The sequence below is a fragment of the Meles meles genome, chromosome 9 (genome assembly GCF_922984935.1).
Source record: "Meles meles chromosome 9, mMelMel3.1 paternal haplotype, whole genome shotgun sequence".
NCBI lineage: Eukaryota > Metazoa > Chordata > Mammalia > Carnivora > Mustelidae > Meles > Meles meles.
This window is the reverse complement of record NC_060074.1, coordinates 62,362,757-62,388,367: the sequence shown is the minus strand read 5'-3', so window position 1 is coordinate 62,388,367 and position 25,611 is coordinate 62,362,757. Positions and strand designations below refer to the sequence as shown.

The 25,611-nt window shown below is 36.4% G+C and overlaps 1 protein-coding gene across 2 annotated transcripts in view; it reads left to right on the top strand.

The window, feature by feature from the left end:
- The first annotated feature begins 389 nt into the window (after window positions 1–389).
- The window catches only part of SLC38A11 (solute carrier family 38 member 11), a 50,058-nt gene continuing 24,836 nt past the window's right edge, over window positions 390–25,611 (top strand). For both annotated transcript variants that reach the window (XM_046019361.1, XM_046019360.1), the window contains exons 1-7: window positions 390–502; window positions 981–1,098; window positions 3,576–3,650; window positions 8,371–8,505; window positions 9,459–9,524; window positions 12,889–12,995; window positions 14,955–15,034. In XM_046019361.1, the coding sequence (XP_045875317.1) occupies window positions 464–502; window positions 981–1,098; window positions 3,576–3,650; window positions 8,371–8,505; window positions 9,459–9,524; window positions 12,889–12,995; window positions 14,955–15,034 (620 nt within the window). In that variant the 5' untranslated portion in view covers window positions 390–463. The remainder of the gene's footprint in view (window positions 503–980; window positions 1,099–3,575; window positions 3,651–8,370; window positions 8,506–9,458; window positions 9,525–12,888; window positions 12,996–14,954; window positions 15,035–25,611) is intronic.

The following is a 25,611-nucleotide window of genomic DNA, read 5'->3' as shown; positions in this document are numbered from 1 at the left end:
GGACATCAGTCTCCAGCCAAAAAGCTGCTAACTGTGGAAGGGACTCAAATGAAGGCACCGTAACTCTTTTTACAAACTGGGCAAGGCAGCGTGGGGCGGAACACACTGTACTTTCCAACTGGAGGTGGGGTGAAAAAGGAGGGTGCAGGGAAAGAGGGTTGCCCACATCAGAAACGTCCTGTAGCATCCCCTCGTAGAAGGAAGGAGCATTGGCTGGGCAAGTTCCCGGAAGAAAGCGCCCCCAGCTGCTGCAGCGGAGTGAGCTCAGGGCTGCAGCCCGCGCGCCGGGGGAGCCGAGGAGGTGGGGCCAGGGGCGACGGCGGGACCTCTCGCTCCCCTCTCCCGTCGCGTGCGCGCGTGCGCGCGAACTCCTGCTGGGGGAGGTCGCCGAGGAGCCTGGGCCGGCTTGGCTAAGCTACCGAGGCCCTCAAGCCTTCCACGTGCTGAGGACTCTGTAGCGGCCATGGGCTACCAGGCACAGGGGCCCGTCATCCCGCCGCAGGTAAAGCCGGGACGTGGGGCAGCTTCTGAAGCCAGGCCCTTTCCAATTTCATTCAGCCTGCAATAGAGAGCCGCTGACTTCACCGGGGTCTTGGTTTAGCACCGCGGAAAGTTCTCCAGGAGAAAAAGTTTTGCCTCCATCTGACTTTTTTTTCTTGACAGGCACTTTTCAGTATAACCCCTTTAATCTCACAAAATCACATCATTGACTCCCTAACAGATCCTGTATTCTGGGATTCCGTGCTGCGGCAGTCCTTGAACTTGGCGCAGCTGTAATTGGGACATTTTAGAATGGAGTTTGTCTACAATGCTCTGTTGAATTACCTGTTACTCTTAATCATTATTTTCTTAGAGTTACTGACATTACTAATTATTACTGCTAATGTTGTGTGGGTGTCCTGTATTGCATATTTGTCTGACACTTTTCTAATTTTTTGACCTAGTGAATATTTAATTGCCGTCTTATATATTTAAAATAGAGCAATTTAGATGACAGAGAAACCCTCGTTTCTGAACAGAAGCACAAAGGGAAAATTTATCATCAGTTCACAGCTGTTTTTAATGTTGTCAACTCGATTATAGGATCTGGTATAATAGGTAAGTGTTGTTTTGTTTTGTTTTGAATTTTAAGTGAAAAGACAAAATTTAAAACGCTTACCATGTTACTAGCATTGATTATTTTTAAGGAAAAAAATCTTAAGTAATAAAATTGGTAATTTTTCCCATAAAAACCTTCCCTTTTTTCCAATGTAACTATGTGCATCATACCAACGTCTTTTATGCTGAAGATGGGACTGTGATTTAGACTTTTTCCTCATTTGAGAGCATCCTTCATATGTGGTAGAGTAAAGTGGAACTGCATATGGGATATGCCAAATTTACTTTTGTGGGCTATATGGTCAATTGATAATACTACCTAATATACTTTTTCCCTTTTTCTGGAATATCTACCATTACTTAAACCACCTTTCTGTGACCTTCTAGAGTGTAAATCTCCAGATATTTGGAAGTATTGAAGGTACATAAGTTTAATGTGAAAACAATCTTGTGAACAATTAAATACATAACAGTATTTCCTTAGCTATCTATACAGTTTTAATTTTAGAAGTACAAACTTATAATGATATATTAATTTTAAGTATCATTTAATCAGTAAGTAGATATTGGTTAAATGAAAATGCGTAGATTATTTTTTTAACAAAGGAGCCAAATAATCAGTAGATTATTCATGGTAGACAACGAGCATGAAAGAAATGAGCAGCTCATATTTTCCTAGTTTGAACAAAGAGGAAAATTCTAACAAAATAAAGTGTGTTGCATTATAGTAATTAAGGCAATTATTTTTTCAGTGCTGATTTTTCTTTTTTTTTTTAAGATTTTATTTATTTATTTGAGAGAGAGAGTGTGCGCAAGTCGGGGTGGGGGGAGCAGCGGGAATGGGAGAAGCGGGCTCCACTCTGAGCAGGGAGCCTGATGCAGGGCTCCATCCCAGGACCCCTGGATCATGACTTGAGCTGAAGGCGGACACTTAACCAACTGAGCCACCCAGGTACCCCTAATTATTCTTTCTTTTATTTGAAAACATCCAATTTAAGAAAAAGCAAGGACAAAACAAAATCCTGCAATATGCATTGAGAACACTACTTTTTCCTGTAAAGTTTTAACATTCTAATTAGTCATCACTGAACATTTACCTGAATTGAGTTACTTTTTTCACCTTTTGCAAGCTGATGTGTTTCTTGATGTTACCTGCTTCCATATACAGACATTCTTTTTAATGGCACATAAAATAGAGGTACGTGAGGCAAAGTAATCAAGTAGGGACAAAGATGTGTTTGAAATTCTACCCCTATGGACTAGGGAATTGTAGACAGCTCTGCCTGGCAGAATTCCTGAGTTAATTCCTGAAGTTTAAGCTGATTCATGTCAGCAGCATTAAAAAGTATCTCTTAATTATGTTCAGCAGATTTTTAAGGGGAAATTTTCCAGAGAATAAAAGTTCTGGGTGGATATATTTTAAATATGTTTTATGTTAAATATTTTATTGCCCATAATCTAAAATTGACCATTTCCAAAAGAAATTCATAAGAAATACTTTCATATACCCCTTCAGATTTATAAAAAACACTTTTGCTGTGCCCAGGTGGCTCAGTCCATTAAACATCTGCCTTTGGCTCAGGTCCTGGTCCCAGGGTCCTGGGACGGAACCCAGGGTATGGCATCCTGCTCAGCGGGGAGTCTGCTTCTCCCTTTCCCTCTGATCTTACCCCTGCTCCTGTTCTTGCTCTCTCTCTCTCTCTCTCTCTCTCAAATGAATAAATAAATCTTTTTTTAAAAAGACATAAATAGTAAAAAAAAAAGATTAAAAATTATTAAATAATAAAAAATACTTTTGCCTTCTTGTTTTTCTCTCCTGGTTACCAGTTTTGATTCTGGAGTCAGTCTTTCCTTACATCCCAGAATCCTTTCGTGCTCTTATTACTGTCTCTGCTTTCCCAGCTAGTGTGTAAAGAAAGCTTTAGTTCATTACTTTCTGTATATTCAAGGTCATATTCCCTCCTGACCCTGAAGTGAACATTATTTGTGTGAACTGGCATCTGTTTTTCATTTGCTCCTTTCTTACTCTTATTCCATCACCTTAAAAACTTGCTCTCTTGACCTGTCCTTAGCTTGCATTTTATTCTGAAATAACATTAATATGCTAACATTTAATTTGAACAGCTATATGCACTGTTTACAACCATGTCCTATAAAGTTTGTTTTTTTTTTAAGATTTTATTTATTTATTTGACAGAGACCACAAGTAGGCAGAGAGGCAGGCAGAGAGAGAACGGAAGAGAAGCAGGCCTCCCGCTGAGCAGAGAGCCCAATGCGGGACTCTATCCCAGGACCCTGGGACCATAACCTGAGCCGAAAGCAGAGGCCTCAACCCACTGAGCCACCCAGGCGTCCCAACAACCATGTCCTATAAAATGTCAATTTACTTAGCTTGTTATATACAGGAATTGGGGGGAAGCTTCTCTATTTCTATATGTTTTATTAATGTGATGGGTGGGCGTTTTATATTTTTCCAGGATTGCCTTATTCAATGAAGCAAGCTGGCTTTCCTCTGGGAATACTACTTTTATTCGGGGTTTCATATGTTACAGGTAAAATACTACATAATTGCTTTTTCCTACAACTTAAATTATGCAATGATGATTACACACACACACACACACACACACACACACACACACACAATAATTGAATTTCCTAATTAAGAAGTGCATCAAATAACTCTAAAGCATTCAGACATTTATGTCTGAGAAGATTTACTTTCCCTGCTAATTCTCTGAACAGATTAGGAAAGCATTATATATTACCAAGCCTAAATCCTTTTCATGTGCCTTTTTCACTTTATGCATAGAGTGGTAGACGGGGGAGCCATTTTAAAGGCTGATTAATGCTGAAAGAGACTACTTTGAAATTGTAGACACCAGGTCTTCCTTTCTCACAAAAACCTTAAGCAAGTGTACACGAATGAGCAACATTTTCTAGCCATTTTGGTTCAGGTACAACTGAAAGTCCTGGTGCTCAGCCAGCAGGGTTCACCATCCACTCCTCACCTCTCCTGTGCCTGCCCAGGCTCCCTGCCTGCCGCTATCTTTAAGCAATAAGGTGCTTCTGTATCACTTCTGCTTCCCTCTTTCCATGTAACCTGTTCGTTCATACTCACGTTTTGCCATTCCTCCATGTGAGTGCAGGCTTTACAACTTGTAGTCACCTCCTCTTTCTGCAGTTCTTCTCATCCCTGCCCTGTCATGCCACCAGCGCACCTCATGACAACCACAGGGTCCTTCCTCTACCTTAGAATCACTGTAGAAAAGGCAGTGATCACAAACAGATACCACCTGCAGTGGTTCTTTTTACAGTGGCCACTATGTGTGGTCACTTAGATGCCCTTTTACCAGGGAATGCAAAACACCCCAGCCTTGTTTTTTCAGTGTTGACCTGACTCTCGATGGCACCATCTTCCTGTAAGATTACGACCCCCAGCCACCATTTCCCCACAGCCTTCAGCCAATGACTGACTGTTAGGAACAAAAGCGTGCGCGCGTGCGCACACATGCACACCTACGCCCCGAGAGACCAGAGTTGCAGGTGCAGCTAGCCTCCACAGACAACCTCCATGCCAAACTGTTTCTCTGGCCCTAACCTGTCACTCCCATTCTCTTGAAGAGCTCTCCTCAAAGTCCCGTGTCCCAAGAATCTCTAACTCAGCTCTGCTTCCGGAGACCCTGACCGAGATGCCATGTCCTCATAAAATCTCAGGTTTTGAAGACCAGCCTGTAACTCTGCCATTTTTTCCCCCTCAGACTGAGGAAGAGAGAATAAAGCATGCTATAGATACCAAAGTCTGAGTTACAGAAGCACGGGACAGCCTTCCTCCCTCCTTTCTTCCCGCTGCCTGGTCTCCCCAAACCTAAACTGCTTTGAGCTTCTACACCTCTTACTTTGTCGCTTAACACCCATAACATGGTAACGTGGGACCCTAACACTGCTTATTCAGGGTTGTTGGTGTTTAAAAACTGCACTCCATTCATGAGAGCATTCACCACACTAAAAAATCCCACTCAAAGATTACCCTTGTCATTTTTAATTTCCTGTTTCCCAGTCAGTCAGCACTGACAAATAATTAATTTCCACCCAGGCATAATAACCATGGCTTAAGTACATAGTAAACATTTGTGCACACTGTAAACTGTAGATAGAAAAAAATTTAAGAATATATATCACCTAAGAATTAAATACTTGAGGTAAATTAAGTCACATTATACACAAATAAATCATAATGTGAATAACTTTCTCAACTAATGCTATGCATATACTCGCCGCAATGACTGTGAGCAGCCCTTTGAAAAGTTATATATTGTAAATTTATTAATCAGTAGAAGTTAGTTACTCTTGTTAGTTCAGTTACATGATCAAAATCTTTAAATAATTTTGATGAATAAAGGATGACCACACAGAAGCAATAAAATGTATAGACTATGATTCATTTTATTTCTTAATTAGGCTTTTAAGAGGAAAATCTATAAGTAAGGTATAATACAGAATCTTTCTTTAAATTGACACTTTAATTACACCATGGTTTTTCTCTATAATTATTCTTTTGTCTTTTTAAGTCTCTAATGAGATATGTCCAGCTCAGCAGTTAATTTTTCTAAGTCCTATTTTCATGTTTGTGAAATGTTGTGGAATAAGAACAAATTATTTACAACAAATGTTTCTTTTAATTTGTTTTAAGATTTTCGTATCTGTTGGTTAGAGTGTAATAATTTTTATTGGCCAAACATACATACTGATATGTGCAAAATGATAGAGCTAGTGGCATTTAACCCAGTCTCAAAGAAGCAAGTATGTTTTGGGGACAAGGAGGCGCCTCCACTGACTGTTTTATTACTGAGCAAAGAAAACGGAAGGGCACTCTGAGGAGATGGAAATGTGGAGATGCGTAAGAGAACTATGTGAGTGATTCCATCTGCTTAAGCATAGGGTTGATGTTTGTGAGTGGAGAGGGAGGAAGTTAGAGGTTTGCAGAGGCATTTATGAAGGCTCCCATGTAATGATAATCATTACCACTTCCTGAGGACTAGCTTGATGTTGAGCACAATACAGCCACTGTATTTAATCCTTCTGACTTCATGAACTAGGTGTTCATGTTCTACTTTATTAGAGAAGGAAACTGAGACTTTAGCAAGTTAAAATGACTTGCCCAGGTTTACCAGTTACTAGCAACAGAGTTGAAACTTTGATTAAGTGCATGGATTTTGGAGCCAGACTACCAGGATCTGAGTCCCAACTCTTCCTTTCTAGCCCTGTGAAGTTCCGCAATTTGCTTAGCCTCCTGTGCCTCACTTTTCCCATCTATTAAAGGGGGGAGTGCGAGGTAATGATTGCACCTATTAGAGTTGTTGTGAAGCTTAAACAAGTTAATATGTATAAAGCATTTAGAAAAAAGCTTGGCACACAAAAAGTGTTGTAAAAGTATTTGCTACTATTTTTGTGGTTCTTCTCATCGTTATTATCAGACTCCAGATACAGTGCCTTCTCCACCAGCAGATGCAGCCTAAAGAAAAGAGCCAAAAGTAACACCAGTTCTCAGGCATTGTGGTAGACAGATACATCATAATCTTCACAGACTGTTCAAGGTTCGGTGTATGGTTTTACTTTACAGAAGAGACTCAAGAAAGTCAAGTTTTCACCCAAGATCACATAACTAATAAATAATTTTCTCTGCCCCATGAAAAGGATTATTTTATCCAAAAGTATTAGAGGATTCCCCTGGAGGATTTTAAGCAGAAGATCAGATCAGATCTGTGCTGTGGTCAGATGTATCTGGTAGAAGAGGGATGGCAAGAAAATCTTGGTAGGGTGGGAATGTTAGAAGTGTTTTGAAGGGAGGCCACATTGGTAGATGAGAGAACAGGCGTTTTCACAGTAATCTAGGTGAGAAATGATAAAAACCCTAAAATAGAGTAGAGATTAGAAATGAGGGGCTATCACTGAATAATCTATGATGCAATTGTTAATGGATTTGGTGACCAAAAGAAGGTAGCAGGTGATGGGTAATGAGAAGTCTAGGGTGATACTCAAATTTCTGTTGGTACTGTTCACAGTTTGGAGAAATAAGATGGAGAAGCAGGTTCCAGAATAAATACATAACTTAGAATTCGGACATTTGAATTTGAGATGTCTATGAGATCTCCAAGATAAATGTTTGTTAGATAGCTAGGTATAGAAATTTGGAGTTTTGGAGGAGTCTGGGTTGAAGATGAAGTTTTAGGAATTAATAATGTCTGTGTGAAAATTAAAGCTGCAGGCATGAATAAGATCATAGTAGGACATTTTGAAGAGTGAGAAAAAAGTCCAAGAATCCAGGTTTTAAACAGAGTAAAAGAAACTGATAAAAAAACTATATGATTATTAGAAAATGTAGGAGGAAATCCAAAAGAAAGTGATGTCACAAAGGCCAAGGGAAGATGATCGAGGAAGAGAATAGTAAACAGGAAAAAAAAAAAAAAAAACCCAGCTGCTACTGAGATAGCAAATTAGATTAAGATTTAGGAGGTGTTGATTGGATTTATCAACTTGGAGCTCATTGGTGAATTTGTTAAAAGACAATTTGATGATTTGGGAGGGAATCACGGTGGAAAACACATTGCAATGATTTCTATTTTAATCTTTGTATTTTAATGGATTTCCAAATTATTTAAAGGATTAAAAAAATCAACTGTGATGGAAGCATGAGCAAGAGAAAAAAAAAAAAAAAGAATCACACCCTGTGCATAGCTGTGTACCCAGTACAACTTAAGTGTCGTTCTCTTAACCATAGCTATAAAAGGGAGCTACTAGTAGTACTTCATTATAAAACAAACGATCTGATTCTCCTCAATCTATTTTTTACCTGAATGCTTATTACATCATTTTTCATTCTCGGTTTTCACACATTGAATGTTTATGATATATTTGATTATCTACATTCTGCTGCTTGGACAGTTGAGCCACAGCCTGTTAGTGGTCGTTACACTAGTTGGGTTGGGAAAGTAAAACCTGATGCTTTGACTGTAGTCTGCGTACCCTCTTCTGTCCAGGTCATTGCACAGATATGTTAAGTGTATTTGCATCTCAACTGAAAAATATATAACTGGAAACAGTACTGTTTCATGAAAGGTAATGTTTTACGAAAGGAAAGTAAGCCTGGCCAAGCCAACTGACTGTAGCATTAAACTGAACTCTTGAAAGTTTCTTTCTTTAGTCAAAACACAAAAAAACTTTTGTATTAAATGTAGTCTGACATTTGTTTAATGGCTGTTTTTGCCATAGACTTTTCCCTTGTTTTACTGATAAAAGGAGGGGCCCTCTCTGGAACAGACACTTACCAGTCTTTGGTCAATAAAACCTTCGGCTTTCCAGGATATCTCCTCCTCTCTGTTCTTCAGTTTTTTTATCCTTTTATTGGTAAGTTGAATGTGAAAATGGAAAGTGTAACTCTTTCATGAACATATAACTATTTCTGAAGAAGGTAGTTTTAATAGGAGATTAAAAGTGAATGGGTTAAAAAAAAAAAAAGAAGAAGTGAATGGGTAAAATTATTGATTTCTTCCGAAGCTGAAATATGTTTTTTTGAAAACCTAAGGATTTGTGGAAGCCATGTACAAGGCCAACTTGTAATTTAAATCTGTACTGTAATGGTGAACATGTCTCTTAGCACTTCTTACATATATTGTTAACATTCACCAACGACCAAATCGACATCATTTTTTAAAATCAGTAATACGGAAGCTATTGGTCAAACCATTAGCTCCTTATGTCTCCATGAAGGCTAAGAATGTATTTCCCCAAAAATCTGACTTTTTCAAATGAGTGAATATTTGGGAGCCTTCGCAATTTTCTATTATTGTTTCTCACTTAGAGCAATGCGTGTATTCCTGAAAACATATGTGGAAACTGAACTTTAATAACAAAAATCACATTTTAAATTACTACGGAAACTCACTGTTGCTTAAAGTTGTTCTGAAAAGAATCAATTTGTGAAGTGAAGATGTTTTTGTAACATAAATTTATATTCTCCTGTATATTTGTTGACTCGTTATTTTTGAAATTATACATATTTTTAGTCAATATGCCAATATGGTAGGATTATGCCAATACTTGGGAATAACTGATTACTTTCAAAATAGCTTAAGGATATTAAGGAGGGCACTTGTGATGGGCACCAGGTGTTGTATGTAAGTGATGAGTCACTAAATTCTACACCTGAAATTAATATTACACTGTATGCTAACTAACTGGAACTTAAATAAAAACTTGGGGAAAAAAAAAGTGTTAAATGCAAGAAAAAAAATCAAAATATTCATGATGAAATATGTGCTGGCTTCTTGGTGACTGTATTGTTTTAATTATGTTTTTAGCTATGATAAGTTACAACATAATAACTGGAGATACCTTGAGCAAAGTCTTCCAAAGAATTCCAGGAGGTGAGTCCATGTATTTATTTTATGTATTATTCATAGTTAATGTGGTTCATAATAATTCATAACCAAAATACTTGCAGATAGAAGAGTTGGATGACTTCAAGTATCTGGCAATATCCATGATCCATTCTGATCCTAAACCTAAAGCATTAATCTATTTTTATAGGTAGTTTAGTTCTTATTTAGCTGTTTAAAGGATATCATTACAATTCATATACAAAATATATAAAATAAAAGTATTTTAAGTATCTTACGCTACATATCACCAACTCTATGTAGTACCACATTTTTCATGTACTGTTTTTACTATGCCACTTCTAAAATACGCAAGCTGACTTTTTTCTCCATTATTTGTATTAAGTTATAATTTAATATAGTAAAATTAGCCCATTTTAATGTTTAGTTCTGTAACATATAGTTTAACAAATGCTTATAGTCACATATCCACAACTACAATCAAAATACAGAACAATTCCATTACCCACCCTCCAAAATTTTCCTTATTTCCCTGTGTAGTCACATCCTCCCTCATCTACAGCTCCTGGCAACCACTGATCTGATTCTCCTCCCTAGTTTTGCTTTTCCCAGAATGACAAATAAATGGCATCATATAGCATGTAACCTTTCATGTCTGGCGTCCTTCACTTAGTACATTGCATTTGAGATTAATCCAAGTTCTGCATTGTATCAGAAGTTTGCTCTTTTTTTTTTTTAAATGACTGAGGAGTAGTCCATCGTATGAATGTACAACAGTTTATATGTCCCCCCGTGGAGGGACATTTGGGTTGTTTCGTTTGGTACGATTCTGAAAAACGATTTTGAACATTTCAAGCAGACCTTTCAACATGTGGCACAACCCCATTCCCTCTTCAGCCTTTCACCATATCATGGCAATTTGAATAATTCCGAGATCATGAGTCTTTTTGTTTTGAAGAGCTTCTCACCACACTACACAATCCTCATTTCATAATGACCTACTCTATAGCTGTTATCATAGTTGAAAATGATGTAAAAACGCCATTCCTCTTAGTGCCGAATCACTCCTTCTAGAGACAAACAAGCCAAAATAAAACAAAACCTAAAACTAGAAACTGCATTTATTCCTTTCATAGAGTTTAGTGGAAACGGAAATCAGGGAGACTTGAGCATCAAGTCACAGAGCCACTGCTTGCTCTCTGTGTAACCTTAAGAAGGTTAACGCCCTCTCTGAGTTTTAGTTTCTTCATCTCTGAATAATGGAGTATCACCTGCTTCATAGAATTAATTGTGTGAAACAACAGAGGTAATACACACAGTGCTTGGCATGTAGTAGGCTCTCCCAATGCTGTTAGCTCTTAGCAGCATCTTCCATTCTAGCCACCAACTACAAATCATGCTTTCATAAACTGAGATCATGAGAGTGGATATAATGCTAAGGAAAAATGCAAAGAATATACTGTCATATATAAAATTTGACCTAATTATGTAAATTTTCTATTTTCATAAACAACTAAGGAAAAAACAAGAAAAAATATATTCACACGTAAACTGTGATTTTCTTTTAATTGCAGGATTCATGAGATTTTTGTTTCTTTTGTCGTTTTGGTCTTTCAAAGGAGCATATATTAATTTAGAAAAATCTTATCACTTTATCTTCATTTAAAATGCTTATTAAGGTGTATTTTTTGTTAGAAGATCGGGATAAATAATAGATCTCACCATTAGATCCTTATTTAAAAATGTCTTATGGTAATAGAAATCCTTTGTTACTAGGCTCCTCTCTGCTATTCATAGCATTCTATTTCAGTGTTTTTCTAGGACTTAGAATTTTCTTAGTGAAGGAAATCTATATTTTCTACCAAATATATTGGTAAAGCAAATGATTTGAAAGGGTAAACAGAAACAAATAGACAAGTAATTTAATTCAAATTATGCTCACCAGAAATATGTAAATAGTTGAGTTCAAGGTTTCTGGAACTTAAACTTCCTGTTTTGGTGTTTTGATTCACAACTTTATGATGATTGTTTAGTTATATCTGAGTTAAGCAAATATTCATGATTATTTTATTACAGTATATAAATAAGCATGTCACATTTACACCGCTTTGAAATTGTATCTGGAAACGTCCCTGTAAATGAGGTTATTAACCATATAAGAAAATTAGTCTCACTTACTTTTTCCAGTAATGTTTCTTTCTTTTTTATCTTTTTTTTTTTTTTTAAGATTTATTTATTTATTTATTTATTTGACAGACAGAGACACAAGTAGGCAGAGGCAGGCAGAGAGAGAGGCCAACAGGGGGCTCAATCCCAGGACCCTGGGGTCATGACCTGAGCTGAAGGCAGAGGCTTTAACACACTGAGCCACCCTGGCGCCCCTCTTTTTTTTTTTTTTTTTTTTTTTTTTTTACAACATTCACTTGCTTATTCTGTAGACTTTAGACTTTGCAGAAATAAATGAACAAAGACTTGGTACCACTGGGGACATTTCCAAAACATAATAATATTCCTTCTTTGAAGGAATTCAGTAGGAGCTAAAAAATGTAAGCACTGGTATCTTCCTTGGAATAGCTATATAGCTATATATATTTAACACTGTGATTAGCACAGCCTTAAAAATATATAAATCCTTGGAAGTATGTCTTATTTTATCTTTACAACTTTTGCTTGTATTTTATGATAGGTGCATGTGCACATACAAACCGTCTCCCTAACACATACACAATTATGTACTCATCGTGATAGCCAAGACTCTGCAGTGTATACTGGTTTCAGCAGAGCTTCCCAATGGCTTCCCTATTTTGCTTCTGTCTGTTTTTCTTCAGAGAAACCACTTCTTTCTCAATAAAAGTATAGAAATAGAATATTTTTATCTAAGTCTTAAAGTTTCAAGCTCTACTGTTTCTATCTCTCTAGGATACAGAATTTAAATTAAAAAAAAAAAAAAAAAAGAGCCTCAGAACATGCCCTCTTCTCATGTAGCTTACTTCCTAGAAAAGGAATTTGCCATTAGAGGGCTTTAGACAAAGGGAAACATCGTGTTTTTAGATCTCTGTACCTTCTTGGTTAAAAGTATATTCTAAGGGGACAACAGAAGGGTAGAAGCAGGAAGACTGATTAGGAGGCTCTTAAAATAATTTGAATGAAAAATATTATAAGATTATTTGAACTATGGGTTCACCCTGAAGTTATATTGTATTTACATTTTTGTGAGTTATTTCAATTTTTACATGGTTTTGTGGGATTTATTTACTCAAAATCTTTGTCATTTAGATAACATTTAAAGTTATTTAAGTCCTTTTTGCCCTTAAATATTTGGCTGTTTCCTTGTATGGCTGGTGTGTTAACTCATACCCATAAAGTCTTTATAATATTTATTGTGTTTTAGTTGACCCTGAAAACTTGCTTATTGGTCGCCACTTCATTATCGTGCTTTCCACAGCTGCCTTTGCTCTGCCTTTGTCCTTGTATCGAGATATAGCGAAGCTTGGAAAGGTAACTTACATCTTAAAAAGTCTCAGAAATGCACTTTGTTGCCTGCACTGATTTTGTCAAACTACTGTCTATGTGGCCAAGTTCTTAATTATAGTATTTATCTTTGTTTCTTTCTTACCTTTCTTTCTAAGGTAGATACTCTGATGTCAGACACCATACTTCCAATTTAGAAAATTAAAAGAACTATACTTACACCAAGTCTAATTTACTGAAAAAAAATGTTCTATCATTTTTTATAGATAGTGGTTTAAACAATTTAAAGTTAGACTAAGTATAAGAAGTAAGGATGAATCACTTCACTGGCTCAAAATTTTCTTTGTAAACTATAGTGTATTTTAAATATCAAGGTGTCATTGATCAATTCATGAGAATTTGGTCAGTGTATACGAATCTTATTGCTAAAGAAAAATGATGATGCATTTCTAATGAAACCAACAAAATCATTCTTTAACTACTATAAGGCATCATTAGCTTTTATCTATCCATATTTTTATTTCCTTACTCTAAAGGAATGTTTGTATTTTATGTAGAATATTATTGGCTTTATATCTACATTATGCCAAGCATCCTGATGAGAAGTTTTTTTAAAGGGCTCTTTATATATTTTTATGTTCTAATTTGAAAAGTTAAGTGAATTTTACTTTTCACTGTGATGTTTCATGTGTATCCACAGTTACGGATCCTTCCTTAAGGATCTTGTTATTGATCCTGTTACCCATGATCCTTCCAGGTAAAGCTGAGCGTGAGAAGATACTCCAAAGTATTCTGACCACTCTACCTTTGTTCCCGAACAGACTTCCAGAAATAAACAAGAGTTCATCAAAAGCAGCTTTTTTGTGAATTATCTGAAATGCTCAACAATTTTCCATTTCCCATGTTGTAGGCATAAATGTTATCTTCTGAGAGCAGAAGGCCAGACGTTCATGAAAAGAAAGCTAATATTCTATCATATTACTAATACCTGAACATCTTTCCCTAAGTATCCCTTAAAAGTGTCATCTTGGAATATTGAAGTAAATCTCCCAGTGAGCAAACCCAGAGCAGCTAGGAGCCCTGATCTGGAGTCAGGGTGCTTGCATCTGAATTCTTCTGCCACATTCTGTGTGACCTTGGGAATGTTACTTAAAATCCCTTCCTCAGTAGATCAGAGGACTCATTATAGAACATTCTTTCTAGTTAAAAACCAACAACCCAGGAAACAAGGTTAATGATAACCAAATGAAATAAAAGCAAATTTACATTATGTTTTTATTAGAGAAAAAAGTCAAAAATGTGCTCATCTATTAAAAAAATTAAGGGCAGAAACACAGATATAATAACGAGTGCACAGAACACATATACACACAGACCAGTTTATATTTAACCAGTTGAAATAGTGACAGAATAGAAAGAAAAAAGCAAAGACTTTAGAAACACAGACCAAAGGGCAAAATCAAATAGAAAAACTAGACTAAAAGAACTAGAGAACAGAAAAGAAAAAAGAGAGGCACCCCAAAAGTGTGTGTGAGTGGGTGTGTGTTGGGGGAGGGTGTGTGTCTTGATAGGGGGAGGGTAAGGTAAGGACAAAAGCAGAAGAAGCAAGTATAGACAGGAAAAAAGCACAAGTTGACACCAAAATAGGACCGAGGAAGAAAGAAACAACTTTCATTTGAATTTTATGAACTAAAACCACCAGTTTTGTGTTCTATTCAGTAGGCCACTAAAAACATTTAATGCCTTGTTGCAAGATTAATCATATATGATACTTGCCTCCCTATTTGGGGAAAAAAATAATACTATTTCCAATAAAAAGTTACATGCCTGAGATTATCAACAACGGTCTATAAGAAAAAACTGCTGCAGTATTGTCTAAACAAAAGCTGTGTATATGTTTACTCAAGTAAAAAGAGAAACATCTAATATTTTCAATACAATAATCTCTCTTGCAAACTGTTAATACCTTTACATTTTCTTTTGCAGATCTCTTTTCTTTCTACAGTTTTAACAACGCTGATTCTTGGAATTGTAATGGCAAGGGTAGTCTCACTGGGTCCATATATGTAAGTTTTGTTGCTATATTGGTTAGTTTTTAATTTATAGCCTTCACATAGATATTTATATGACATATGGTAAATGCTGAAGTATAAAGTAATTATGGTACCAGAAGCACCATTTATCTTTAGTATTTGATGAAATGAGAGAAGATAATTACATCTACGTAGATAGGCATTTTTCATTTGGCCCCTCTACGGCTGATGAAAGTTCTGTTTTACACAATTAAAAACATTAACCAACAATTATTGTATTCTATTCTGTTCAATATGCTTATTGGCTTTTTGTTGCATAATTTCAGCTTCTGAAAATCTGAGATGAATACAGTACCATTACAGGAGATACTAAATAAATGTCAGTAGAATTTAACATAAGCTTTTGGGGTTTTATGCTTATCTTTCCTGGGCCTGGAATGCCTTTTACACTTTTATCTATCTGAAACAAAACAGATTCATCTTTCAAAACACCCAGATCCTTTTTTTTTTTTTTCCTCCCGGAAGCTCTTCCTGATCCAGACAAACTGCTCCTGCTCCTAATGCTTCTATTTTGAACTTTTTTAATTGAAACTTTTATTATGAAAAGTGATTCTAGAGTAATAAATTACTAGGTTACAATAAAAGGTCTTATAGATTTGGCAAATATAGTACTGTGAGGCAATATTGAGGAAAAAACCCAAGTAGATAAAAGTTGGAGATAAATAAATTAATCATTAACTGAGCCCCAAGGGGACAGTTTAAAACAATGATTTTTCAACTCTAACGTCACATTAAAATTACGCTTTAAACAATACTGATACGAGGGCCCACCTGCAGAGATTCTGAGGGACTTGGTCTAGGAACCAATTCATTATTGAGCAGCTGTGAGTTTGTGAGCACGCATCTAGAACCTCTTGGTTTCAAGAGATTAAAATCATGAGTACACATTTGAACTGACATATCATTTTTAAAAATAGACCATAGATTTTGTGTTATTTTAGGCACTGTTGTGCCATTATTTTTCAGGATTCATTCTCCACTTACTGTTTTTATACAACATGTGCTTGAGATACTATTGTGAATACAAAGAGAAAATATCTCTGCTCTCCAGGGCTCACCGTTTAGTGGGGAAGATAAAGCAGCACAAATGACTGTCGATTAGGCTAGTGTATCTTGATACAAAGGAAAAAGGAAGGAGAGGCTACTTCCTGGTGGTACTAAATGAATTGATTTTATGGCCAAAGAGCTATTTATTTCTGTTGTAAACAAAATTTGGTCTGTATCTTCTAACCTTCCTTGAGCGGTGATATCAGACTTCATCTGAGCCTTTGAAATTTTTCTAATAACAGGGATTATTTACTTAACTCTTTCAATATTTAGATGTTAAAGGGGTGTGTGTGTGTGTGTGTGTGTGTGTGTGTGTGTGTTTAATGTGTGCTGCCTTTTATTTCTGTTTGAATACTACTGCAAACAACTTCTGTTTGTCCAGATTTACAATCAAGCTAATCAAATCCCATGTTTAAGGGTTGGCATAATAGCTAGTCAGGCAGGCTTCTTTCTGAAATATGACAGCCATGAATGCTTATAATCCATAAAACATGAGAAATTCAATACTCCATGTGTGTTTTTCCTCATTTTTGGTTCAGAAGAATGATCAGAAAAGCTGTACTTTTTCATAGGGCTTTTTAAATGGTATTTGGAAAAGATCTTTAAACCCGTTATCAGAAAAGAGGAAGGTCTGTAATGGCTACTGGTGTTGACCTTGTTACTATGGAAACATCTTTTTAGTAGTTGTGTTTTAAAAATAAAGCACAATTCAATTTCCTTTTCTATAACTCATAAGGCTATAAATTCTGCTTTTTGATATGATTTCAAATATCTTATAGTCCAATGACTTTCAGTTCTCTTTGGAAATAATGTTCATTTTTATTGTATTTTCTAACCTTTTGCTTTCTTAAAAACTGAGGTGGCAAGGCAATTTAATTGCTTTCTAGAAAGTGTGCTAGTATCAAAATGCAATGACAGTTCTTTCTTTTTTTCAAACTACAATTGGGGGCATTATTACTGTGAAAACCTTCATTCTGTGCCTCATTAGTATTCCATTCTTTACATTCAGAATGGAAATGATAGCATGCAGTCCACATTTACAATTGTTTTCTCTTCATCTAACATCTCTTTTACAGCATTTTAATCCTTAATGTGGTATTCCAAATATAATTCCAAAAAGTGTGTCCGTACTTTCAGCAGGCATTTATGCACATAAAATGTGCCATCTCCAAGGATCTCAAAGCACATTAGTTTCTATACCCCTTATCCATTCTAGCCATGAAATTCTACAGTTTGATGCTCTCATAAAGAGGATCTAGAGGGGATTAAAAAAAGGATCAGAAAAAAATTGGTAAAGATAGGGGAATAGTGCATATTTGAAAAAGGAAATGATTAGTTCTGTCATACACTAGCCATTGATTTTTTATGATTAAATTATTGCCCTTTTTGTTATAAAGACAGCAACCATAGAACCCTAACTGCTTAAAAAAGAAAATCTATTATCTCTCATAACTTTAAAGTTCATGAATATTCCTGTTAGTAGATTTGGTTGCATTTAAGAGTTTAGTCAATGAAATCAGACATAGTTTCTTTTTTTTCACTTCTTGGCTTTGATTCCTGTTTTGTCACCAGTTTCTGAAAGGTTCTCCCCTCATTGTGATGAGATGACAGTGGCACAACCAGCCTTTATCCATCTATTCAAGTCCAAGTCCATAAAAAGACAATGAGCTTTCTCTTTTATATTACCTCCAACCTTACTTCCAGTATTAGTTCTGATTATCTCCAGTGAGGACCCATTATGATCCCAAACCCTAACATCATGGCCTATGCTGACTTGCTCGGGTTTATGTTATATGCCTACCCTTGATGCTAAGGATATGGTCAGCCCCCCACCCACTAAAGCACATGGACTGAGAGTAGAGTGAAAAGGCAGTCAGTCCCAAAGTCAAGGCAATGATGCCAGGAGAAGAAGGAGTAGCCACCAGCATAGTACAAGATATAGATGTCCACTTCAGCTGACAGGAGGCTATTGGTAACCTTTAGGAGTAGCAATCAAATGATATGGGTGGACATCAGGTCAGAGAGAATTAAGATGCAAGTGAATGATAGGGAAGTGAATTGGGCAAATACCCATCTCCTTTTGTTTTTTAAGAGCATCAAGGAATGAAAATAACATGACAAAATAGTGGCTTGAGACAGTAAGGTCTCCAACAAAAACTTTTTTTTTTTTTTTTAACCATGGTAGATATTGAACTTGTTACTTGTTATAAGTCAAGCCAAAAGATGGAGCCCATGTCCACCAGGAGATCTTGAAAAGTTGGAATTTATAATAAAGAGCAATCCTTAAAGAGGAATTGGGATGCTGCTTCTTCCTCTTGAAACAATAAGATCAAGTATACAGGGTAAAATATGGTTACATTCTGAAGACCAGTGAAGGGCATTTGAATGTACATGGCCAGTAGGCTCTGTTTTTTAGAGATGAGGTTTTTATCTCAGAGGGTGGTGGACAGAGGTATGTTCAGAACCTGAATATTTTAGTTGGTTATATTTGGAGGTTTCACCACAGGAAGTAAGAAGGGATCTACACAATGGAATAAAATAATCACACTATATGTTAAATTATCTTTATTTGTATTTTATGTGTATTCTTGTATATTTTATGTCTTTCAGACAATTGTAAGCTCCATGAGAACAAGGATCACATTTGCATTTTCTGCATCATATATCCATTATTCAGCACAGTGCCTAACAGAGAAGTAGAATTGCAGAAAAAATTGTCAAATGATCCCTTGAATAAACCAATGGGCCCTTGAGCCTTCTGTTTTTGGTTGATTCAACTTGGAAATTAACTAACCATACTTTTGAAGTAATGAGACAATAAAGATTATCCTAGGATGATAAAAATTTCATGCAAAAGCATTCCCTGTCAAAAAAAATTTTTCCTAACCCTACTTCCATGCTTGCAAAATCAGCTAATTCATTTGCTAAAACACCATTTGACTCCAAGCTTCAGCAACACTTAGAATTAGTGGTATATTTAACCAGACAGATTGCCTACATGAAGCAACAGATAGAACCATCATTTAGCTTAAGTCTATAGGCAAATAGGAAAAAACAGCTGCAAGACGATATATTCTCAGAGAAGATTAGTCCAGTCACTATGCTAGTGGAGCTGAAGGAATAGTCTAGGCTACTCCATGTTAAGAACTTATTCCACTCATCATCAGTTTTTTTTATTAATGGCTGCCATAGTGAGTTTTGCCACCTGTCTGTTATTTCCAGCAAGAAGTCAGACTGGTCTGTGATATATAGATTCATAACCAAAGAGCAAAAATAGAATAGTCCGTTGTTTCAGTCAACAAGCATTTATGAGGGCGCCTGTGTGGCTCAGTGGGTTGGGCCGCTGCTTTCGGCTCAGGTCATGATCTTGGGGTCCTGGGATCGAGTTCCGCATCAGGCTCTCTGCTCAACAGGGAGCCTGCTTCCCTCTCTCTCCTCTCTGCCTTCCTCTCTATCTACTTGTGATCTCTCTCTGTCAAATAAATAAATAAAATCTTTAAAAAACAAACAAACAAGCATTTATGAAATATCTAGCTGATGCCAGTCACTTATCTAGGTATTCAGGCTATGAAGATGAAGAAAACACAATCCCTGACCTTAGATACCTATAGTTTATGGATGGGGAAAATAGACATTTGGAAGATAATTTCAATATAATAATTCATGGACTTATGGGAAAGTGCCTTGGAAACAAGGGCCCTTAGTCCAACCTGGGCAGGCAGGTAATAATATTTCAACATAAGCGAATATGTGATCTGCTGCTTGAAAAAATGTACGAGTATTAGTTGGATCAAAAAGGAAAGTGGAGAGAGGTTGAAATCTATTGCTGGCAGAAGTGTGAGACCCAGACATGTGATGTATATATTGGCAGAAGCAGTTCAAAATTCTAACACTGGGAGGGACTTGGTGAGGAGGAATACTGCCATTGGTTGGGGAAATACCAAATGAAAATAAAGTGCTGCCCTTGAGAATTTTCTCAAAAACTCTATTTTGCTTACATTACTCCTCAAATATATATTTTATCACAGTGTTAACGACAGTCATATCTCCATGTTGCCTCATTTGAAAAACTACTGGAGATGGTCCTTTCCTGATCCACTGACCCCCATTCTCCCACCACCACCACCTCTGTAACTTCTGTGTTTAAGAACTAATTAGACTTTGGTGATTCTGAGCTGAAAGTTTGGCAAGACTGTGCAAAGAAATGATCATAGACAGGTTGGCAGAGACCAACAGGAAGGAAAACTTCATGTGTAGTGCTAGGAGATTTGAATTTATTCTTTAGCCGATGGGGCATTGTTTCTTCAGCAGGAGAGCAACTGGAGCAAGTCTCCATATCAATGGACTCATCTTACAGCAGAGGTGAGGATAGATTGAAAGTGCAAAGACTTGGAAGGAAGCTATAGCAAGCATCCAGCAAAAGAAAACTGAACAGTATAAGCACAAGGCTGGTAGAAATGAAGAAGAAGATAAAGGTGATGCCCAGGTGTCCAGCTTGAACAACCAGACTGTTAGATGGTCCAAAACTCACCATCAAAGGGAGAAAATGGGAGAGTCTGTTTAGTCAATTAGCATTTGCTTACTGGGTCAATCACCTTTTTTAGGATCCAGGGCTATGAAGACCAATATAACACAGTCCCTTTCTGCAGATCTCTTATAACTCATTGGGGGTGAGGTGGGGCAGATAAACACATAAAAGGTAACCTCAATAAACTGTTTAATAGAATTAAGAGCATGGTGCTATAGAAACATAGAGGAAGGACCCTAGCTTCTTTTAACAACTCCTAGTTGCTAACTAGGAGAGGAAGCAGGTCTGGGATGGTAAATGTTTAATGTTTTTATATCTTAATTTTGAATAACTCTTGGAATGGGGAAGAAAACAAAGGAGAAGTCATTCAGTGTTTTGGAAATGCAAGTTGAGTTTAGGGAGAGTCTGGAAGATTGTACAGGAACAATGTGTAAGGTGAAGAATGGTGTAACCCAAGGAGAACCCACTGAAAAATAATTATCTGGAACTCACATCTGAAATTCACATTGTATTTTAATTTAATAACAGTTTGTGATAAACATACTAGAGAACCAAAAACAACTCATAATTCTAACAAATTTTCATTCCATTAAAAAGTGAAGTGTGCCCCCCCCACATCCATTCTCTGCCTTTTAACCCCAACTCACAGAAACAGTTACAGGAAGTATTTGTCATGTTTATGGTGCCAAGTTGTGCAAACTTTTTGTAGGATTCATATAAAAAAACAAAATTACATTTTGCCCCCAAAAAATCAGCATAATGTTTTATGTACATTTTAATTCAAGATTAGCTTTACATAAAATTTGTTTTTTTAAAAAAGAGTCAGCTTTGACGTTTCGAGTGATTCCTAAGAACTTTCTTGAACAGCTTTATATGTTCACATAAACCACGATTGTTTATAGAAGAGAATCAGAAGAAACCGAGCTGGGAACAAAGAGGTGGCAGAGAGCTGTCAGCTGATGCCCAGCTGGGGAAATGGACAGACCTACATATGTCATTAATAGCTTGTGTGTAATTCCTGGTGTGACAGGAAATGGGAGCCTTTGTGTACCAGCCAGACCACTTAACTCCTGGATATGTCTGGTTGAAAAGGTTAATATGTAAGTCTCTCTTAGAAAAATGTAGGCTCTGCTCAGGAGGTGCCCAAGTGTAGCCCGAAAGAGTTTGGGCAAGTACTACAGAAAAACAGATGTTTGATGCTCCTGATCAGAGGTCTGACGTTCTAGGGATCAGAAGCAATCCCCATGAAGCTTGTTTTCATAAGTATGTGAAGACTGGAGATATATTTGATGGGACCTGCTTTCTGCTGTTTTGCCTTATTACTACTGAGCTGTTGTGGAGATAAGGTGGAGTTTGCCTTTCAATATAGGATGAAATGTGAATCCAAGAATCCAAACTAAAATAATTTTGCAAAGTAAATTTATCTCCCCTAAATCTCCCCACTCCCATCCACCTCCACACCCACAAAAGGTTTCTGAAAAGAATATAACTACGCATCTGACTGGATTTTTTAGAGTAAGGGAAGCAGTCATTCTTTTGAAAGTAATTTACCATACAAGGATGCAAAGCACTATAAGCCAATCTCTATTTTTGTTAATAGTAAAATACATTAAAACACTTAAAGCATTGCACCTTAAATGATTTAAACCTTACAGTAAACCTCGGTTATGTGGCTGTGATCTATTTGAAATTTTATAAGACATTTTATAGGATCCTACTTCTTCCCGGTATTGCTTTATTTGGATTTGTTTCTTCCCAAAAGAATACATTCACATATTTTTATAAAATCAAATATTATAAATGACTTTAAATGAAATAGAGACTCCTCATACCAAATCCTTTTCTATTTCAAGTGTGTCTTTTGACATTTACATCTTCACTTCTGCATAATATGCTTATTAACTGTTACTGCTGGATTCTCATGCTTTTCTTATATAGTAGACGAAGATTTCTCTCTCCTAAATTATCTTGCTTTTTAAAAATGAAACAAGACGAAACCAGAGAGGGAGACAAACCATAAGAGACTCTTAATCTTAGGAAACAAACTGATTGCTAGCGGGGAGATGGGTGGAGGGATGGGGTAACTAAGTGATGGACATTGGGGATGGTATGTGTGTGTAGTGAGCAGTGGGTATTATATAAGACTGATGAATCACAGACCAGTACCCAGGACGCAAGTAATCTATTATATGTTAATTAATTGAATTTAAATTTAAAAAAAAAACTAAACTAACTAAATACATAAATAATATGGAACATATAAAAAAAGAAATATATCCAAAGAAAAGATGAGTACAGAATGTCCACAGCTGCAGCCAACTAATCTTAATTTCTTTTTGTGTACCAAAACAAACAAACAAAAAAAAGATTAAAAAAATTTATCTTTCCTTTTGACCATACCGTAGTATGTGAAGATAAACACCATGTTCAAAAGTAGTTATATTTCTCTTTTGGAATTTTTTTTTTTTCTCCTAGAATGAATACTTGCTTTTGATTGTAGTGTTTTGGTTTTTTTTTTTTTTAAGATTTTATCTTTTTATTTGAGAGAGAGGGAGAGAGGAGAGAGGACAAGCAGGGGGAGCAGCAGAGGGAGAGGGAGAAGCAAGATCTTGGGATCATGACTTGAGCAGAAGGCAGATACTTGACTGAGCCACCAAGGTGCCCCTTTGATTCTGTTTTTAACCATGTTTACCTGGATGTCCAGTTTAGCTTTTTCTTTTTTTTTTTTCCCCCGAAGACTTTGAGTTTTTTTGAAGAAGTTTTGAAGCAAATTTAAGAGGAAGGCACAGAGATTTTCTATACACTCACTATTCACACACATGCATAGCCTCCTCCTTATCCAGATCTCCTCCGCTCAAAGTGGTACATTGGTTGCAATCGATGGGCCCAGATTAGTATATCATAATCATCAAGGTCTATAGTTTATAACAGAGTTCACTTTAGTGTTGTACATTCTGTGGGTTTGTACTAATGTATAATGTCGTGTATCCATCATTATATTAAAGCAGAGTATTTTCTTCACTGCCCTAAAAATTCTCTGTGCTCTGTCTATCCACACCCTTCTCCCAACCTCCAACCCTAAGCAACTACTGATCTATTTTCTGTCTCCATGGTTTTGCCTTTCCAGAATGAAATATAGTTGGAATCATATAGTGTGCATGTACCCTTTTCAGGGTGACTTCTTTCAATTAGCAATATGCATTTAAGATTTGTTCATGTCTTTTCATGGCTTAAAAGTATTTTTTTTTAGCACCGAATAATATTCCTTTGATTGGATGTACCACAGTCTCTCTACTCACCTACTGAAGGACATCTTGGTTGCTTCCAAGATAGGGCCACTGTGAATAAAGCTGCTATAAACATTGTGTGCAGGTTTTTGCCTGAACAGAAGTTTTCTAATCCTTTGGTAAATAACAAGTAATGCAAGTGCTGGATTGTATGGTTAGAGGGTGTTAGTTCTTTAAGAGGCCACCAAACTGTCTTCCAAAGTGGCTGTATGATTTTGCATTCACTCCAGTAATGAATGAGTCTCTTTAACTCCCCATCGTGATCAGCATTTGGTGTTGTTAGTGTTCTGGATTTTGGCCATTCTGATAAGTACATAGTGGTATCTCATTATTGTTTTAATTTGCATTTCTTTGATGACATATGATATGGTACATCTTTTCATACACTTATTTACCTCCTGTATATATTCTTTGGTGAGGTGTCTGTTAAGGTCTGTGGCCCATTTTTATGTGGATTGTTTGTGTTCTTATTATTGAGATTATTATTATTATTATTATTATTATTATTATTATTATTATATAAGTGTTCCTTGTACATTTTAGATAAGAGTATTTCATGAGATGTGTCTTTTGCAAATATTTTCTCCTAGTTTAGCTTTTGATTTTGATCATTTTTGTTACTCCTTCCCCAAATACTCAAACATGTAAGGTTATCTACAGATTTTATTATTTCTCCTGGAGACCTCCATCCCAGAGTCTTCCACCTCCTTGTTCCTTTCTGAATGGATTGATTTCTGTTTCCTGCCCCAATGTCATTCTAGGCTTCCTTTTACCTCTTTTTTTGTGTTAGGTGCCTTATCCCCTGGATCTCATGTCTTTAATTTTTCTTTAATTTCTCCATTTTCCCCAGCATCTGACATAGCTTTTTGTTGTCTGTGAGTCTTGCACACAGGAGAGTTTCAGCTTTTTCATCATGAGCTCCCTCTATGTGCTTGTTACTTCTTCCATTCTCTGCAGTTACCATGTAAGCATCTGCTTTCCTGTTCCCAAAGGTCTTTTCCACTGATATCTCTTTTCCATTATCCCCTCCCCCATGGGTATATCTCCATTTTAAGTTCCTTTGATATCATTTTAGTAAGGTCTGAGGAGGGAAAGATAGTAAATGTATGTGGCCCATCCACCATGTTCTTTAGATGTCCAAGTTTAACTTTTGACAGATTAATTTGCCTGAGGATTTAAGTACAAATTCAGACATTTTTTTTGAAAATATGTTCTTCTCCTTAGAGAAGTTGTTATTATTATTATCATTATTTATTTGTGTGTGTGTGTGAAGCTTGCAACGGTGACATGATGGAAGTAGGCCTACTATACATACACTCAGGTGGAGGACAATTAGAAAATTCTGTTTCAAAATTTATCCAATTACTGGATTATGCAATCCCCTTATCTAGTTCTTAGTTTACAGCTGCTGTTATGCTATTACTGGATTGAGAGATTAGAAAAGTAAAGAAAAAACGACTACCATCTGTATTGGCACTTGATTTAAAACTTCGTGAAGAGATAGCTATGAAAAACAATGACTAAACTAAGACTTTATCTTTTTTTGCTGGGTATTTCTTTATTCAGCACCCAAAATGGGGAATTGATTATTTCTGCCTGTCCTTTATGCATTCAGCAAAAGTTACTGTGTCTTCTGTATGGCAAAAATCATGAGAAAATATTTCCTATTGCTTCCAAAGACTATTAAA